Source organism: Trachurus trachurus, assembly GCF_905171665.1.
Source record: "Trachurus trachurus genome assembly, chromosome: 17".
Classification (NCBI taxonomy): Eukaryota; Metazoa; Chordata; class Actinopteri; order Carangiformes; family Carangidae; genus Trachurus; species Trachurus trachurus.
In genome coordinates this window covers 17,065,787-17,086,219 of record NC_139900.1, presented here as the reverse complement: position 1 = coordinate 17,086,219, position 20,433 = coordinate 17,065,787, and the positions used below count along the sequence as shown (strand labels likewise).

At 44.6% G+C, this 20,433-nt stretch overlaps 1 protein-coding gene across 1 annotated transcript in view; it reads left to right on the top strand.

The window, feature by feature from the left end:
• Positions 1-11,808, top strand: part of ptch2 (patched 2) — a gene marked incomplete at its 5' end in the record, with an annotated part of 28,650 nt that extends 16,842 nt beyond the window's left edge. The window contains 14 exons of the mRNA XM_083991181.1: positions 412-543; positions 633-788; positions 903-995; positions 1,203-1,328; positions 2,212-2,599; positions 2,708-3,232; positions 3,884-4,026; positions 4,195-4,375; positions 4,462-4,742; positions 6,219-6,356; positions 6,879-7,021; positions 10,265-10,661; positions 10,777-11,341; positions 11,498-11,808. Coding sequence (XP_083847307.1) covers positions 412-543; positions 633-788; positions 903-995; positions 1,203-1,328; positions 2,212-2,599; positions 2,708-3,232; positions 3,884-4,026; positions 4,195-4,375; positions 4,462-4,742; positions 6,219-6,356; positions 6,879-7,021; positions 10,265-10,661; positions 10,777-11,341; positions 11,498-11,532 — 3,303 coding nt within the window. The 3' untranslated portion in view covers positions 11,533-11,808. The remainder of the gene's footprint in view (positions 1-411; positions 544-632; positions 789-902; positions 996-1,202; positions 1,329-2,211; positions 2,600-2,707; positions 3,233-3,883; positions 4,027-4,194; positions 4,376-4,461; positions 4,743-6,218; positions 6,357-6,878; positions 7,022-10,264; positions 10,662-10,776; positions 11,342-11,497) is intronic.
• Between the last annotated feature and the right edge of the window lie 8,625 nt (positions 11,809-20,433).

Genomic DNA, 20,433 nt, shown 5'->3' with positions numbered 1-20,433 from the left:
TGTGCTCATTACTCCTCAGTTGTCATACACACACTCACACACACACACACATATGCTAGCACATGGGAAACGCAGACACACGTTCATACTCACTTTTCACACACATTTCAAAGAGAACGGGGGTGTTTTTCTTGTTTTAAGGGCCCTAAAATTTGGGGTTGTGGTACAGTCTTGGGGGGAAACTGCTGTGTGCAGGACGATGTGTGTCTTCATGGGAAAAAGTCTTTGTGTTACCCAGCATCTCAGACCCGCTAAGACATTTAGTATACTTAACTATCAATCTGGGGTTTTTAGCATCCTGATTTTGACAGTCAAATGATAAATTCCAGCGTATTTCTCTTCTTCTACGCTTTGAATTTAACATGCTGACTTTCTGCACAGCTTCGTAACCAACACATTTGTCTCCTTCAGGTGGTCCATCAGAGTATCCCAGCTAACTCCAGCCAGTCCATCCATGCTTTCTCCACCACCACCCTCAATGACATCATGAAGTCCTTCTCTGATGTCAGCGTCATCAGGGTGGCTGGAGGATACCTGCTCATGGTGAGCATGTTTACCAATTCAAATCAGGCTAGTAAGTTAATGAAAACATATACTCTGGTGTTTAATATGAGTGTCTTCTCTCTGTCTAGCTGGCGTATGCCTGTGTGACCATGCTAAGGTGGGACTGTGCTAAGTCCCAGGGGGCCGTGGGGCTGGCCGGTGTGCTGTTGGTGGCCCTGTCGGTGGCTGCAGGGCTGGGTCTCTGCTCCCTCCTCGGGCTCTCCTTCAATGCTGCCACAACACAGGTACAGCCCAAAGGAAACTTCATAGTGTCTACGGTGTTGAATCTTGATGTTGCACATTTAAAACTCAGCTCATTCTGACCCTTTGTTCCCCCATTGATGTGTTTCCCATCCCAGGTGCTTCCCTTCTTGGCACTAGGGATTGGTGTGGATGACATGTTTCTGTTGGCTCACTCCTTCACAGAAGCTGGAACCAACATCCCCTTCAAGGTACCTCCTCCTCCTCTCCTCTCCTCTCCTCTCCTCTCCTCTCCTCTCCTCTCCTCTCCTCTCCTCTCCTCTCCTCTCCTCTCCTCTCCTCTCCTCTCCTCTCCTCTCCTCTCCTCTCCTCTCCTCTCCTCTCCTCTCCTCTCCTCTCCTCTCCTCTCCTCTCCTCTCCTCTCCTGCATCTCACTTATACCTGTGTTTGACTTAAAGGAACGGACTGGAGACTGTTTGCGTCGCACCGGCACCAGCGTGGCTCTGACTTCCATCAACAACATGATCGCATTCTTCATGGCTGCTCTCGTACCCATCCCTGCCTTGCGAGCTTTCTCCTTGCAGGTATGTCTTACGCACTCACGTGCACTCTCACACGCATGCGCACAGACATAAACACATGTACACAATCGCACACCGAGAGGCCTGAGGCTCCTTTGAAAATGAAAGAGATAACTTAAGAGAGGTGACATTTATTCAGAGCAAGCAAAGCTTTTGTTCCCCACTTTTATTGCCGCTGCACCTACAGGGCCAACATTTTTGTTGTGTGTGCGTGTCTCTGCGTGTGTCTGTATATGTGCATAAATGTGTATGTGTGTGTGCGCGTGCACGTGTGTGTGTGTACATGTGTGTAATGTGGAATAATCAGAGCAAAGAGAGTGATGAACAGAGAGAAGCAGACAGAGAGAGAAGGAGAGGGGAAGAGGGAGGGAGAGGTGGATCAGTATATCACTGGCCCCTTCAAGGCAGTTTGCTCTGATCTGTGACTAACTGTGGGTGGTCCGAAACACACAAGCACACACAAAAATACACGCATACACACACACATGCACGCTGGAAACCACAGCCAGTTAGAATGTCAGCTTCAGGGCTGGAGTGAGCGGGGCGGCGGTGGTGGTGGTGGTGAAGGGTGATAGTTTTGCTCAGACTCGCAGCATATATATTCCCCCCCTGCTTCTTTCTCTCATTCTTTCTAGTAGTTCATTCTTTCTGGCAGTCTTTCTTTCTTTCTCTCTCTCCCTCTCCCCTCCTGGCTTGCTTAGTATTCCTGGCTGGTGATTTAGAGTAAGGCTTTTTCTTTACTTTCTGGGCTATGGTCTAAGACAGTAAAAAAAAAAATGAAGGCGCCCTGACTCTCCCAGCTGGGTGAGGGTGCCTGTAATTTCACATACTGTTCTCTCTTTCTCACTTTCTTCTCCTCCTCTGTCTGTTTTTTTTTTCTCCCTAGGCGGCCATCGTGGTGGTGTTTAACTTCGCCATGGTGCTGCTCATCTTCCCCGCCATCCTCAGCTTGGACCTCCACCGACGCGAGGACAAGCGCCTGGACGTGCTCTGCTGCCTGTACAGCCCCTGCTCCGACCGCGTCATCCACCTCTCTCCCCACGAGCTGTCGGATGCCGGGGAGCAGCCGCACACACCTACGACGGCGACGGCCCACACGCACCAGTACGCCGCTGGGTCCACCATCACCACCAGCACCCAGATCACCACCACAGTGCAGGCCTTCACCCAGTGCGACGCAGCAGGACAACATATAGTTACAATTCTACCACCTACCTCACAAATCTCCACCAGCCCACCTTCCATCATTCTTTGCCCCACCTCCCAGGCCCAAGGTAAATAATGTGACACAGCTGTTTTTTTTTCTCATCCTATGCAGTTTGTATTTTAAGTGAGTCATGATGCACTCTTATCATGTGCTGTTTGTATTTTTGCTCTTCTAGCCATCACACCCTCCCCAACCACCACCACAGTGCCAGACCCCTATGGCTCCCAGCTCTTCACCCCTACCTCCAGCTCCACGCGGGACCTCCTGGCCCAAGTGGAGGACTCAAAATCAGGAAAGAAGTGCGTCCCGCTTCCTTTCCTGCACTGGAACCTGTCCAGCTTCGCCAGGGAGAAATATGCCCCCCTGCTCCTCAAGCCTAAAAGCAAAGCCATCGTGGTGGTCCTCTTCCTGGGCCTCCTGGGCCTCAGCCTGTACGGGACCACCATGGTGCACGACGGCCTCTACCTGACCGATATCGTGCCACGCGACACCAAGGAATACGATTTCATCGACGCCCAGTTCAAGTACTTCTCCTTCTACAACATGTACCTGGTGACCATGGATGGATTTGATTACGCCCGGTCACAGAGGCTGCTGATCCAGCTGCACAACGCTTTCAACTCTGTCAAATATGTGGTCAGAGACAGCGACAACAAACTGCCTCGCATGTGGCTGCACTACTTCCACGACTGGCTCCGAGGTGAGAATCCAAGCCGAGTAATGTTATTTCTTTTTGATTGAGTCATGCTATAACTTACTCTCTTTCCTCCCTGAGGGTTTTTGATAACAATATCAGAACCCAGGCAAGGGGGTGCAACAGGTTTTTTCAGGTGTGCTTTTCACTAAGAACAGGAGTGAATGGGTGTGTGGGGGTGATAATGTGTAAAAGGGTGAGTGAAAGTTCAGAGTGCAGTCACGGTGTTTATCCCCATCCACCTGGGCTCAGGGGTGGTAGAATAGACGGGTTGGGGTTGTAGGTTATCTTTGCATGTGTGTGTGTGAGTGTGTGTGTGTGTGTGTGTGTGTGTGTGTGTGTGTGTGTGTGTGTGTGTGTGTGTGTGTGTGTGTGTGTGTGTGTGTGTGTGTGTGTGTGTGTGTGTGTCCTCGGGCTAGGACGTGTCAGAGGCCCAGTCAAGAGGAAGTAATAGCTAACAGGTCAATCAGAGCCAGCTGAAAAAGAAAGAAAAGAGAGAGACGGAAAAAGAAATGTGATATTTCATCCTGTCAACATGGCTGCCCACATAGACAGACACGCAGGAAAACTGCTATAATTTCATGATAATAGAAATCATAATATTTATAAATGACAACCACAATAATCCTTTCTCTCCTGTGTGTGTTTTACACGCAGGTCTGCAGGCCGCGTTTGATGCCGACTGGCAGGCAGGCAGGATTACCGCTGACAGCTATCGTAACGGCACAGAGGACGGAGCTCTGGCGTACAAACTCCTCATCCAGACCGGCTCCAAAAAAGAGCCTTTTAACTACAGCCAGGTATGTCCGAGAGCCGCAAAGAAAAGAAAACAACTTTAAAACAGAACCCACATGTCCTGTCCATGACAAGGTGTGTGGTGGAGTAGACAGCTATGTTATTAGCTGTCTTTTTACTGTTCATTCGGACAAAAACTGAATCTTTTTTTCCCCTCTCTCTTTCTCCTCTAGCTGACGTCTCGTCGGCTGGTCGATGCAGAGGGTCTGATCCCCCCGGAGGTGTTTTACATTTACCTGACAGTTTGGGTCAGTAACGATCCTCTAGGCTACGCTGCCTCCCAGGCCAACTTCTACCCCCACCCCAGAGAGTGGATTCATGACAAGTATGACACCACAGGAGAGAATCTGCGCAGTAAGTGTCTCATCTTATACATCTTGATTTTGAGAGTGGACGCAGTTTGTACAAGATCACACCTTGAATCTCATCTTCTCTTTCAGTCCCGGCTGCAGAACCTCTGGAGTTCGCCCAGTTCCCCTTCTACCTGAATGGCCTTCGCCAGGCTGGAGACTTCGTGGAGGCCATTGAGAGCGTGCGGGCCATCTGCGACGAGTTTAGCCGCAAGGGCGTGTTCAACTACCCTAATGGATACCCCTTCTTGTTCTGGGAGCAGTACATTGGCCTCAGACACTGGTTCCTGCTGGCGATCAGCGTGGTGCTGGCCTGCACCTTCCTGGTCTGCGCGATCCTCCTGCTCAACCCCTGGACCGCCGGCATCATTGTAAGCCGACTATCAGTTTCCTCAAAAGTATTCACATCGCCCAATGCCTCCTTGTCCTTCCTTTTCCATTTGCGTCTATTTCCGTCTCACCTTTTTCCTCCTCGTCCTACCTCAACAACATCATTACCCCCTTCCTCCCTCTCTCTTCTTCCTCTCACTTTCTTCTCACCCTTCTCAGCACAGCTCAATAACGCTGTCTAGGGGGCCCCTTTTTCTCTGTGGAGGGCCAGTGCGCACACACTCAAACACACACACACACACACGGGGACCTTTGTCATTCTAATGTAGGCTGGGCCGGCCTTAGAAAAGGAAATGCAAAGGAGCAAGAAAGGCTTTGCCCTCCTGAAGCCTCTACCTCCAACTCCCTCACAGCTTTTGTCAGAGGGAGAGGGAAAGACTTGGGGACAGGACAGATCTGCCCAGTTGCGACCTTGGCCTGCTCAACCCATCCATCAGGGATGTATGTATGTGTGTGTGTGTGTGTGAGAGAGAGAGAGAGAGAGAGAGGTAGAGAGAGAGACAGTCTGAGTGTGCAGTGTTTGGAAAACATTTCACACACAAGCTGGTGGGACCGGTGGTCCTTAAGGGCCCCCCAGACTCACTCACACATACACAAATCCACATATCCCTGACCGTTGGTGGGGGCTGAAGTGTAGCACAACAACAGTGCCGGTTTCAGTTGGAATGCATTTCATTTAAAGCAGCACTGATTGAGACAGCAACACGACCCAATCTCCTCAGACACAGAGAGAGAGAGGCTACAGCTACATGCATGCACGGTTTCCAAGCATCAGCCAGCCTGTGAAGGTTTCGCCCAGCCTGTATGTGGTCGAGCAGTAAAACGGCTTTTATCATTTCCAATTTAACCGTGCCCCGGCTCATAGCGCCTGCTGGGATCAAAAGCTCCTGTTGGCCGGGAACCATTTTCTCCTCCTTGTTTGCTAAGACGTGTTGTTCCTTATTGTATCGCGGTTTACAGTTGCATCACATATTTTCTACTGAGACATTAGTTAAACTTAAAACGTGGTGTTATGACAATGTTGCATTAAATGTCAAAATCTAGAAAAAATACACATTGTAGGCTGCTATTGGTCAAAAAGATCATTTGTATGCCACAAAGAAACCAGTGGACATAAATTTGGTGTGATGGGTACTGACGCAACGCTCACACTCTGTTGTCCCGGGCGCTGTCAATCATGTCAACCAACTAAAAGAAGGAAAGAGGAGGAAGATAAGCAAGGGAGGGAAGGAGGGGTGGGTGTATAGCCCCAGGGTGGGTAATTTGATGCCATGTGGTTGAGAGCAGAGCCTGAGCACAGGGTCAAAGATTGTGTGGGGTGAAGCGGCAAAATGGGCTCAACTCAGTCACTAAAGAAAAACACGTTCACTATTGCTGTTTATTTATTTTATTTTTGTTTCCTCATCATTCGACTGTTTCTCAGTTGACAACGTTTTTTTTCCATGTCTTCTGTTCAGGTCTTTATCTTGGCCATGATGACGGTGGAGTTGTTTGGCATCATGGGTCTGATTGGCATCAAGCTCAGCGCCATCCCCGTGGTCATCCTCATCGCCTCTGTGGGCATCGGAGTGGAGTTCACCGTTCACATTGCACTGGTGAGTTAGGACACACACGAGGTGACACCTGCAATACACTGATATACAACTACATAACAATTGATATGTATGGACATAAGAAGTGTACAGCTAGTTTTATGAGGAAACATTACATTTAGGCCATGATAATAGTTTTTATTTACTGATTGAATGTCCTGTTTCTCCGTGGACGGATTTGTAGCCTTTGATAAAAGCAATAGGCAGCAGCCTTTTGTAAAAAATCTTTAGTTGCAAAGACTCCTGCGGCTTCATGCCTGAAATGGAAAGTGATTAAGGTAAAATAAGTGTGATTAAAAATTTACTAGGGAACTTTTGGCTTCCTGGTTCATGCTGGCAGCTCTCTAGCACAGTGTACTGTCTTGTAGTGTAGTGTAGTGATCCCCAACAAAACCAAAGACAGGAATTCTGAAGCGTGCCAAGCTCCGCCGCAAGCACAACTTTCGTGTGTTCGGCAAAGATTTCCAACTCATTTCTCTTTCTCTCTCCCCCCTCCTCCTCCCACCTCCCCCCCGTCCGCCACAGGGCTTCCTGACAGCGATTGGCAACAGAAACAAGCGCTCGGCAGTGGCTCTGGAGCACATGTTTGCCCCGGTGGTCGACGGAGCGATCTCCACGCTGCTGGGCGTTCTCATGCTGGCAGGGTCAGAGTTTGACTTCATCATGAGGTGAGATGCTTGTGTGTATGTACGTCTGTTTGTGTGCCCAGCTCTGTATGTATGCATTTGTCAAGCTGTGCTGACTTAGTGCTCCTGTGTGAGAGTGTGTGACGGTGCTCGTTTCGACAGCACTGGTGTCCACGCCCTCCACAGTCCATATGTTACCTTAACAAGAAGCAGTGTTTTGGTTTTACACCACTGGTGTGTGTGTCTGGTTGTATGTGTGGAGCCAGTTGTCTAGCCTCACTCAGGGACGGGAGGAAGCCTTGTGGGGGGTCAGGGGAGCATGCAGGTGGAAATGTTATACCCCTATTTATGCACACACACACACACACACAGACACACCACACACACACAGAGTGACAAATATGCACCTGGTTCTGTCACTCTGGGCTCACACTCACACATCCGTCTCCCCAAACTCAGAGCACAACAAATGGGGAAAACATCAAGGGTGTGTAGCAGCTGCTCGTAAACATGGAAGTGCTCCACTACCTACTGGGTGGTGTCTCTCGCTCTCATTCGTTCTCACTGATTCTTTCACACAAACACACACAAAGGAATCTGTAAAAATTCCTATCATCCGTTTGGCATTCTCTCCCTCCATGTTAGGTACCGTAATAAAAAGTGGAGCTAAATTTGAACTGCTCAGCCAGTCAGATGGTGAGGAGCCCACCAACAGATATCACTCCCCCTGTGTGCGCATATTTATATGTGTGTGTGTGTGTGTGTGTGTGTGCGTGCATGCAAGTGTAAACTGTGCATATATGTATATATGTGTGCGTGTGTTTTCTACCACTGTTTCATGGTCAGAGTGGAAAAAAAGGCGAATAGCTCAGTGTTTTTCAGCCGAATGTGGTTTCGGCCCAAACCCGAAACCACAACCTTGAGCTCACAGACTGCAACAGGCCTCCATGACATAAAAAGCAGAGTTTTTCTGCAGAGACAGAGACAGAGGCAGAGAGAGGAGGAGAAGTACTCTGAGGGTGGCTTCCTCGCAAGGATATGAAGTCCTGGTGGGTGGGTAGATGATTATTAGATGAATGGGTCTCTCTGCAATGCTGGATTGGAAAAATGAAGAGGTGTAAATGTGTAGGAGTACAGAAGAACTGAGAAGTAAAAAGGAAGTTGGATTGGGATTAAGGGAGTCATTAGAGAGCTTTTTCAGCATCTTGTTTTCCTCTTTTCTCCCATGGCTGTGAGAGAGATCATTTTCAGAGAACGGGGTTAGAAAGAGACAGAGAGGGGTCTGGTGTCTCTGTTGGAGGTCTTGTTTAGCTGTAGCTGTAGCTGTGGTCGGGTGAATGGGGCAAGCCAGAGCTGGCTAGCTGGGGAGTAGCATAAATATACTGCTGTAAACATCTCCTGGCCTTGTAATGCACTGAATAAACAGCAGGCCTAATTCAGCTCTGCTCAGAGTCCGCTCTCACACACATGCACTTACGTAGTATGCATCGCACACACGTGCACAGACCGACGCACGCGCGCTCACACACACAGGAAAAATACACATATGTACAGGCATGTAAACACTTACGCTCTCTTACTCACACACTCGTACACACACGACTCCCCAGGCCCTGACAACGAATGGAAAAGATTACAGTTTATATAAACAACAGAATTCCTAACAGTGAGACGCTGTTGGAGGTCCCACCAAAGTCTCACTCTCCTTCTTTCTGTCTCACTCTTCTCTCGTTTTTTTTTTTTCCCTCCGTGTAAAGATGAAGAAGTGTAGTTTTGAGTAAAATAAGCAATAGACCTAAAAAAAGTGGAGTCCAACGCTGTGCAATGAAAACAAAGATGAACTGTTTTGGGATTTCAGCACCTCGCCTGTGAACGTGCTTCAAATCGATGAAGCACGCCAATTCAATATCTCTCTGTGTGTGGTTTGAAGACTGTCATGGTTGGAGCAGACGGCAAGAAACTGAAAATATGTCCCCGAGGTGTTTTGTCAAAGCTGGTTAGGATGACATGCGCTATGCTTCTGATAAAGGAGTAAAACAAGGACAGTGATTATAGCAGGAAGGGGAAAAAAACATTTAGAAAGAGCTGTGGGTCAAAAATGAAGGTTGTGGAATCACACCCAACATGCAAGCCATGAACTTTTTCCTGAAAAGTAACCTTTTGTCAAGTGAAGTAGTGGTAATAACTGTAGTAGTAGTCCACTCAGAGGAGAGGGGGCATGTTTCCAGAGCACTCGTCAGCTATTATCCCTGTCCTTGTTTGCTTTTCTTTTTTTTTCTTTCTTTCTTCATTCCAACAATCATTTTTTCCCTCCCTCTTTCTTTTTACCTCTTTAAGTCTGGCTGGCGGTTAGCATCTCACTGTCTCTCTCTCTTTCTGCTTTCTGTTAGTGTTTGAGTGGAGTCCTCTCTAATTTTCTTGGGGAGCTCTTTCTTGTGGCCTGCCTCCACCCCTGGCCTCCTCGGAGCTCCACAGAGATGCACACACACACACACACACACACACACACACACAAAAAGCACACACACATACGTGCACAGTGTGAGTGAAAAACAGAGCGAGAGAAAGTCTTGTAGCAGCAGCAGTGGAGGCATCAAAGCATGTTTTAGTTGGACTGAGCGGGGAATCAGATTTGCACCCCCTCGCCCCCCTCCTCCATCCCCCACTGCCTTTGATACACAAACACTGGGCTTTCCCTGACTTCTTCCCCTGAGCTACTTCCCTTCCCCATGTGTGTGTGTGTGTGTGTGTGGATTTGTGCACGCGCACATATGTATGTGCGCTCTAGTCCGTATAAAACATCAGGACACCGTGGTCTGCGGTCTTGCCCCATTTTTTCGGGGTCAGATTATAAGAAAAATTAAACAACAAGATAATGTCAAAGATTAAATGTTTCCCACGATGTGTAAAAGTGTCACAAGTTTTGCTGACAGCCTAAATCCAAAACATAAGATTTGAAAGACATAGACATTGACAGTTTAAAGTTATTGTGGCTCTGTGTAACTGCATGTGCACATTATGCATTTACTAATGCATGTGTATGTGTAAGAGGAGGGTTGGCAGATATGTTCAGTGTAAACACAGAGGTGCTTTGGTTTTGCCTGACCTCAACTTAACCAAGTTAACAATTAGCAGCTGCTACCTTCTTGTTATAGGGAGGTAAAGAAAGATTACACAATGTCTCCTGAGTTTTAATCTGAAACTGTCTCTTTCCCGCTTTAACTGTGACTTTTTTAAATTCAACGTCAAACTAATGTCCATAATCTCTCTCTCTCTCTCTTTCAGGTACTTTTTTGCTGTATTGGCCATCCTGACCGTGTTGGGAATGCTGAATGGCTTAGTTCTCTTGCCAGTCCTCCTTTCCATGATGGGGCCGCCAGCTGAGGTCACCCCGGTTGACAACGCCAGCCGCCTGCCCACACCTTCCCCAGAGCCCCCACTTCCCCCACCCATGACCCACCATGGGTACTACACGGGCCACCACAACCCGAGGTCATCACGTCAACAAGCATTTTCAGAATCGTCCGACTCGGAGTATTATTCTGAGATGACCACCACGTCAGGGATCGGCGAGGAGGATTATAAGTACTGTGATCGGAGCGCGTACATCACCAACGTTCCACCTGCTACATCTCACATACTGCTGGAGGCGAGCAAGAACCCCAGCTTCCCCAAGCTCACGGTACGTAGGGTGACCGGCCGCACAGATAAGATAACAGCTGCTCTTGAATGATGAAGTGATCTTCAAATTCCTGTGATTTCCCTCAAAGTAAATTGTGACCATTTGTTTGTTGTAGGTGGTAAAGCCATTCAAGGAGAACGCAGCAGGCACTGGTGGGAGGATAGAGCCGATAAATGAATCTTCACACAATGCACAGTCGCATCTCAGCTCCCAGGTTACATGCTGGGATGGAAACAAGCGGGAGCAGCAACCGGGCCTCCACAGGCCCCAGGCTCAGCCCAGCCAACATTTACCCAGTGACAGAGCTCACTTCCCTGGGAGGACTTGTCAAAGCGGCCCCAGGGTTCAGAATGGCAGAGGGCCTCAGCCAAACAGGACTAAAGGGCCAAGCTATAGCAATAGCACCTCAGCCCAGCAAGGCTCAACTGGAGGGCCTGTTACTATGGTTACAGCCACAGCATCCGTGACGGTGGCTGTGCATCCAACCTTGCCAGGGGCGGCGTACCAGGGCTACATGCATGAAGGTTTTGACACGGACAGTGAGTCGGACTGTTTTGAGGCTGCTAAGAGGACTTGTGGTGACAAAACAAACTTTTCTTCATGTAAGAGAGACTCTCTAGAGATCCAGGACTTGGAAGCAACACAGTGCCAGACAGAGCATCAGCTCGGCAAGACACAAGGTGAGTCAACAACTTGTCAATGTTAGGTTTTACCGACGTGTCATCTTCTAAACAGGCATATTAAGAGCTTTTTAACTTTCGTAGCCGTAATTTGTCTCTATTTGGTGCCAGGTCAGTGTCTAACTCTTCTCTCTCTTTTCTGTTTCTCTGCTGCAGGTGGGTTGAGGATCCAAGCAGCCAAAGATTGCTAGACTCTCTCACACACTGTGCCTTCTCTCTTCAAGCCTCTGGCTGCTTCCCAGGGCACCTTGGCGCCCTGCGAGGCTTCACATTACGTCTTGAACTCTCAACTGTACATAGACTTCACACAAAAAAAGGAGAGGATTTATTTCAAGGACATATTAATAAAAATGGCTTGTTTTAAGAATTATAAAATCTATGAGTATATATTTTAATACTAAAAAAGAGGGAAGCTATTTAAAAGAGTACTGTATAACTTGGGTATACTCTTGTGTAAAAGTTCAGATGTAAAAGATTATTTTTTTTGTGGGCCGGTTGAGTTTTTCCACCCACTGTGTATAGAATAAGAAATGTGCTATATGTAAAAAGTGTCCACAGAAAGTGAGATGTTATTAAGATATTAGGCTATTGAACATACATGGTCAGTGTTTTATTTCTATTTGTATTGTTATGTTTTGTTTTGATTTATTTCTTTTTTTTTTGCTGCTACACTTCAAAATAATTTTAAGTGATTTGCCTTAAAAAATGCAGTACCCCCCTCTTCTCCTTCTTGCTTAAGTCAGTATACTCTCTACACACTGTTATACTGTGAGATATTCTGCGTCTGACACACTCTCCCTTGTGTTAAAAGATATTCTCTGTCGCAGTGTGCACTGTAAAAAAAAAAAAAAAAGGAAAAAAGCAGAGAATCACACAGCAGATACTGTTTTTTTAACAGTAGTAACCACCGTGCCTTCAGTGTATCCCCTTGTCTTGTTATCACAGCAGTCAGAGCTCAGTATTATATTCATGCTTTAGTGTAAATACAGTATGTTTCGTCTCAGTCTCGTACAGACACAGAATGTTTTGTCAAGAAGCAGTATGTTTGTCACATCATCTGTGAGTCCGTCTGCCAACATGCAGACGGGGTAACATCTAATTCATATTTCATGTTAAATCTTTATCTGGGTGACCCAATGACTTGAAGGAGGTGTGATAAGATGATTTTTTCTTCTGCAGTTTTTGTAAGCTCTACAGTGGGTGACACTTTTGTGATAAGTGTTCACCTCTTTGTGTTATATTAGAAAGGGAATTCTATATATATATAAAAAAAAATCCGATGCAAAGGGAGTGATTTTATTTTATTATTTGTTATTTTCTTCTTTTTTCTTTGCTGGCTGCTTTAGGGGTTGGAACACACTCATGTTGTTGTAACCCCTGTGCAATTATTGCGTTATGTAAACTGGCTCAGTCTTTTTTAATGCTTCAACCTGCTCTGACTCACTTTTCTCATGTCGTGCTCTTCTTGTTAACGCAGACCTCATGTATGCCACATTACTCTCTCATCCTTAGGATTATCATTTCATTTGCTTTACAGAGTTTCTGTTGTTGTTCAGTATTGGTCTCATCACTGCCAGGTTTAATTGCAGGGAAAAAAATAACTTGCCAATCTATTTGTTTCATGTCATTTTTTTAAAAAGAGAAAGTGGCAGCTTTGGTTTCTGTTGTAAATATGAAAGAAGAGTAAAGTAGCTACTGTGCAGTTGTGAATAATTAAAACGGGCAAAGCACCATTTACAGTTGGATCAGAGCGTAGAGAGCCAGGAGGTGTTGTCAGACAGTGGTGATGGGGGATGAGGGGGGAGCTCCTGCATTAGTTTGTAGTTTATTTCAAAAAAATTGTTAATTTCATGCCATATAAATTATTTATATTAAAAATTTATTTTTGTAGTTTGTACAGATGTTAGTATTTAGACTGAAGTTCTATTTTTAAAGAGTAAATATATATTATATATAAATATATCTATTTGTTGCCGAGTTTGTTTTTGTTTTGTTGTTTTGTTTGCATTTTTTGATTTGGGGGGTTTGGCCTTTTTTTTTTTTTTTGTGGAGCGAAGGGGGCAGTTGGAAGATCATGAAGTAGAAGGTGTGTAGGAATGTGTCACTGTTATACTTTTTTTTTTTTTCTTAAGTTTCCTCTTGGCCCTTCCTTCTTCATTGTCATTGTTTTTTTATGTTCTTGTCCATGTCTAAAACACTGTGACTTCTGAAAACTATGCTCAAGAAAACCCTTGCGTGACTGTTATGTTCCCTCACCTGCTATAGAAATTTAACTAACAAAATAAATTGAATGAAAAAAGTGATTCAGTGGTCCTTGCCAGTCCTTTGTATTATGTTTTTGTGTGTTTGTCAGTGACCCTGTGAACAGATAAAGGGTCAATACTATTATCACAGACACAGATGAGCTAGATCTGACTGTTTGCTGGTAAATACACTCTTTAAATATACGTTAGGCCTTCTTGCTTATCAAGGTGCATTGTTGAGTTCTCAAACAAAAGGTTTGTGTGTTTGTATTTTAAACCCAGAAGTGTCTTTAGTGTAAGTGAATAACATCTAAAACAAAATCTCAATGAAATTGAAATCCATCAGATTGAAAAGTGGGTTCTTATTGAGTATAGCAGGGGATGTCCGGTTCTTATAATGTCAGTCAGTTGCAACACTGATAGATCTTATTTGTCCTATTATGATTATAACTACACACATAAAAAGGAAACTAGATATCCAGCTCTTGACCAAAAGTATGACAGAAAAATGGGATCATGGACGCAACAGCTGCTGTCATCGTGTCTCTAGATGATGAATATTGCAATAAATGTGAGTTTAAAAAAATATGAAAACCCAAAGACCACAAAAATTTCCTAATGCATAAAAACAGTTTTAGAATATGGAGCTGAAACAGTCATATGCAACATATTACTTTTATGTTAGTGTGCAATGCGTGGTTCATTGTACATCAGCCATAACTGAAGCTGTATTTTATGAATAAGGCCTAATCTGACATTTCATTATGCAAACTGTTTCAACATGTCTATGAACCAAAGATGGCGGTGTCCGTTTCTCCATCCATCCTCAACTTTCCTCGAGATGAATAAATCTTGACAGATGTTGTAAGTCTTGCATCATCCCCAGAGGAGGAACCCCAAGGAACAATGCAATCAAGTGGCTCTTTCCCAGTACTTTGATATAGGGCAACTTATCTAAACATATAATGGTCAACTGAATATTGTTGAATATGAGTATTCATAGTCACCAAAAGATGAATCATTTTTATTTTGGGCACTCAAACTCTGTATCAGTTAGAAACCAAGAAAAACTAGTTCCTTTGACTTATTGTGTTAGCTATGTAAAAAATCTGTTTCACAGCCCTGATGATTACGCAAGACATTCAGAATAAATAAGAAAGTCAGAACATAATGACATAATATAAATAATAAAGTAAGAACATAATTAGGATTGTTCTTTCATTGAGCCTGAGGTGAATGTTTTCGTATTATGCACGCATCACATTACACACAACATCCTCTGAGTCACCAGACCCACTGAAAGACCCACAAGACTGAGATAGAAAATAATCCCTCAAAATGTGTTGCCTTTACTGACAATCCTAACTGTCATATCCATGGCTGTTTGTTGGCATGTGTCTTTACAGTGATACACGTCTGGCTGTATGTGTTTTCCTACTGTAGCGGCTGTTTAAACCATCTCCACTTCATGAACAATGACTTCATGGTAAGAAGCACTGAACTGAAGCATTGAACCACCTGTAAAGTGTCTGGGATCACTGGCTTCCTGGATCGTTGTTGTGACTTGTCTGTCTAAATCTCCGCCATTGTGGAAGTACACACACCCACACCCACACCCACACACACACACACACACACACACACACACACACACACACACACACACACACACACACACCCACACCCACACACACACACACACACACACACACACACACACACACACACACACATATAGTATCACACATATATGGAGTGCACATTCTTAAAAACCCAAACATAAAACTAATGTACTCACACAAATACACCCCCTTGGCTCTTTATAGGCAAATACAAACATGTACACATGCACCGACATACATGCGCGCGCACACACACACACACACACACGCAAACACACAGGCCCACCTGTGTAGATGAAAGGTAGATGCTGTAAATTCCTTCGCTTCCCACACAACAGCTCCTCGTTTGTCAGACCAAGCAAAGCAGCTCATGTCTGAATCTGATACTTCAGTCTTTTGATGTTACTGTCATGATAGTCCACCTCCAACCCAAGCCTCAAACACACACACACACACACACACACACACACACACACACACACACACACACACACACACACACACACACACACACACACACACACACACACACACACACACACACACACACACACACAGAGGAGCAGACAGCACAACACAATGATTATGTAGCTCAAAACAGGCCGAGCAACATTTTAAGTTAATATATAATTTCTCTCTCTCTCTCTCTCTCTCTCTCTCTCTCTCTCTCTCTCTCTCTCTCTCTCTCTCTCTCTCTCTCTCTCTCTCTCTCTCTCTCTCTCTCTCTCTCTCTCACACACACACACACACACACACACACACACATACATACAAAAGCAATAAGCAGTGCTGGCCAGAGTGATTTTGTTTTTAAGCTGGAGGTCAATGAGAACAAATTTGCTCCTGTAGTGATGTCATCCCAGAGGCGCGTGTTGTATTTAATGTTACAGCTCAGTGACAAGAAAATGAAAACATGCTGTCCGGTTACGGGTCACAGCGGGGCTGGAGCCTGCATGCATTTGGAGAAAATCAGGTAAACAGCTTTTCAGACTAATAGGGAGGTAGTACGCTACTGGAGAGCCACACAAAAAAAGGCAGTGTCACAAAGGTGTCTCTTGCTAATCACCAAGCCACTCTACCACATCCTTTTAGTCGGAATACTTATTCTGTTTTATGTGTTTTGCAATACAAAAACATTTTAATTAAAGACTACACAGAGGCAAGATATAAAAAAAATTGAAAGCACCCATTAATGTCCTCCTAGATGTCCCAGAAACACATTAATGAAATAATCAGAGTCAAATGTGATGGCGCAGGCTGGTTTCAATATACTTCACCCACCCACACACACACACACACACACACATGACTGAGTGTAACCACAAGCAAAAGAGATAACTGTGCAGCTTTATGGGCTTGTTTGGGATATTCAGGTAAGGGACAATAAGATTGTGTAATGAGGACAGAGAAACCACACTTTAAACAACAACAACAACAAAAACTGGTTGGGTGGGTTGATGTGTGTAGACGCTGTTGATGACACTGACTGGACAATGATAAAATAATCTTTTTAGAGAATCCGTGTGAGGCCATTAAGCTTCTTGTTCCCCCGTCAGACAGAATCAGAAATATAAAATAATCACATTCAGTGTGTATATGTGTTTTTATGATGTTTTTTCATGATTTTATATCATGCTGTGAGGCTCACAAGATGTCTGTCACTCACCATCTGCATTTGCACAATTAATTGATTGTGTGTGAAATGGTTTGGATCGCACTGTTACATAAATCTGTGGAGTCGGTTTCTTGTTGTGACATGACAGAATAAAGACAAACTGAGGGCAGAGAGAAGTGAACAAAGGAGACTGTAACCGTCCACACCTGTTTTCACGTTACTATGAAAATGCCATTTCCAAATCTAGCCTATTCTTTTTCTCTCATCAGCACAGTGATTGCGTAAACACTTAAACCAAGAAACATCAGTGAAGCAGAGTAGTGACATGATTTTGACACCTGTCTGGTTGATAATCATCTAAAAACCTGAAACCAAAATTGTTGCCTATTCTTTTGACTGTGTTGTTCTTCACAAGACCTCCAACATACAGACCTTTAAAGACAGATTATGAAATACATCTTTCAAGTGTGAAACTGGAATAACATGGATAAAAAGTAGAAAATAATAGTCATAGTCAATGCATACAGTTGTACATAGAGAAAACAATGTAAGAACTAAGTGTTGGTGATTGTTTCCTGACAAGAGCTTTGACCATCTTTGTGTTTACAAGTCCCGAGGTTATAACGGGCCTACACCCTCTGAGCAGCAGCAGAGACTTGAAGCAGTGACTCGCTATCGGAAAGTGACAACATGGACTGGGGCAAGTGGGTTAGTGTGCTAACTTCAATGGAAGAAAAGATGTGAGAGAGGAAAGAGTTAATTACTGTAACACTGGCGATTCTTGGTGAGTAAAGGAATGAAGTTTGATGCTGAATTTGCAACATTTCTCCTGGTCTGGTAAGGAAATAGCTGCTAATGCTAATGCTGACTAAGTACCATTACATACACTTACAAATGGCTCCTTAAATCTCTTACATGTGTGCCTCTACACAATAATGCAAGGACAGTGGCTGCAACAGTGGGAAAAAGAGAGAGAGAGAGAGAAAAGAAAGCTCATTCCCTCTTCTGTGTGTGAGTGCAGTGTGTGGGCCCAGATAGCAGCTGATAGTCCAGATAACACCATCTCCCAGTGCCAACTCCTGACCTGTGTGTGAAGGTGAGATCAATGAAGGAAAAGAAAACACAATGAAGGAACAAAAGGCTGAACTCGTGATCTGGTGATGCTGGTGTTAGGGTGCATGTGTGTGTGTGTGTGTGTGTGTGTGTGTGTGTGTGTGTGTGTGTGTGTGTGTGTGTGTGTGTGTGTGTGTGTGTGTGTGTGTGTGTGACTGTGCGCACTGCTTGGGTGGCCTGAGGATGAGCGCCCATTGTTGCTGGAATTCAATAGGGCTGATTAGTAAAGAAAAGTGTGTGTGTGTGGTGTGTGTGTGTGTGTGTGTGTGTGTGTGTGTGTGTGTGTGTGTGTGTGTGTGTGTGTGTGTGTGTGTGTGTGTGTGTGTGTGTGTGTGTGTGTGTGTGTGTGTGTGTGTGAAGCAGGGGGTGGTGTATGTGTTTGTACTTTTGCACTAAGCACAGCAGAGAAGAATGGGGGAATTAGCTGTAAAGCCAGTGAGAAAGCAGACTTCGGGGTGACATACCACACAAATCTGAGAAATGGGGATTGTTTCTCTTCACATCCACACTGATGCTTTGTTTCAATAGAATAACTCTCTTGCAGCCACAACATAGTGATAGATATGTATGTGACAACATTTGGGGAAGCAACACTGCTCCTGAGCTGAGTTATCTGCTCAGTTCCTGTTGGATTTGAAAATTAAACCCACAATAATCCAGAAGCTGGTCCCCCAGTTTGAAACTCTAACCATTACTGGAATTTTAATTAACTTTCAAAAACATCATGTGACCCCCATTTCCTAGAGTCATGGCACGAGGATGAAGGTGATTTCAGTACCTCATAATGAAAGTAGGCAAAGAAGGCTAAGTATTTCAACATATGGCACATTTTATAAATAAGCAAATCTGGTTTTATCTTACAACACATGTTTAAAAGTTAGGCAAGAGGGACAAGTAGGAAAATAGAGTGTTTTTTCAGACTTATTTTGGTTGTATCCCAATAAATTTGAGCTCCGCTGTGGCCTGTCACATTTCTTTTCTAACTTCCATCAATATTGAACAAAACATTAACTTAGGGATGTTATGAGACTAAGACTTCTCCATGTATCACACGAAATGTGCACAAGTCATCGCTCTAAGTCCCATTTAAGGAATAGTTTGACCTTTTGGGATGTTACGAGACTAAGATGAGTGGATTGATATCCACACTCATGTGCTGGAACTATTTCTAGCAGGGCACAGCTGATACAAGATGGAACAAGATGAAACCTGTTCATTTGTAAAGGTGCTGGACAGGTTAACGTTTAGATGAAACCACGCACATTCATCTCTAAACAAGTGAGTATTGATTAGCATTTATGAGGAAAATATTTTCCTGAAATATCAAACAATTCCATACTAATTAATAAAATATAATCCTAAAATAATTACTTATGTGTGCAGTGGTGATGTTTCCAAAATCTTTCCATCTATCTCCTTATAACCAAACCATGAACATTTGGTTTTCTCACCATTCAGAGTCTTTTCTCTAAAGTAGAGAGTTCCTCTGAGTCTCTGCTGCTGCTGATGTATTTTTATATGTTCCTGCTCTGTGATTGCCCACTGCAACAGATTGTTGCTCCAACTGAGTTCATCTAATCATCTCTCGCAGAAACAGAGGAAGAACGAGATCAATATTTACTGAAACGCTCCTCAACATAACAAATGTGTTTGTAATCTATGCCCTGTGTGTGTGTGTGTGTGTGTGTGTGTGTGTGTGTGTGTGTGTGTGTGTGTGTGTGTGTGTGTGTGTGTGTGTGTGTGTTTGATATACCTTGGCCGTGACCAGGCCCATTGAGGGGTGGCAGGAGGAGGGGGCGGAGGAGGAGGAGGAGGAGGAATACGAAGTTCCAGGCAATCATGCAGACAGGCGGGAGGGCCCATATAGTGTAAACATGTTTTAAATAAACAGGAACCAGCGTAATGCCCTTTTAATTGATTCATTCTGTGCTTTGCTGTTTACAGAAGGGCCTAAATATGAGCCTCGTAAGGCAGAGGCCTTGTGTTTATAAGTGGTTTGTTTAGTTCAAACAATAACAGTTTGAACACCAGACGTAGTTGTGGATCAGTTGTGATGCGTTGTGCTGTAGTGCCTGTGGAATTGTTTTTTTTTATTTGTGTTTTTCATGTTCCCTCTCTTTCTTTACATCACTCTCTTTGCACACGTGTGCGTTTTCATTTGAGAAAATTTTAGTTGAGAATAAACGAGCTGAAGCAGCTCTACAGTGCCCCAGTGTCTCGTCTTTACAATTTGCGAGCCAGCCAGGGATATGTTGGTGTGTATGTGTGACTGAAGTTTAAATTGCAGCCACAGTGTAATGATATGGTGGCATGGCATTGAGGGGTACTCCAAAGGGAGGGCGGGGGTTGGCAATTAAACATATGCAGACACAGACACTTACAGAGACACACATAGTCCGACACAGAGAGTGAGAGAAAGAGAGCAAAGCTAAACACATCCAAGTGGGGTAGTAAAAGCTAATGAAGGTTCAGCGCTAGGCTGGCACAGACGGCCATTTC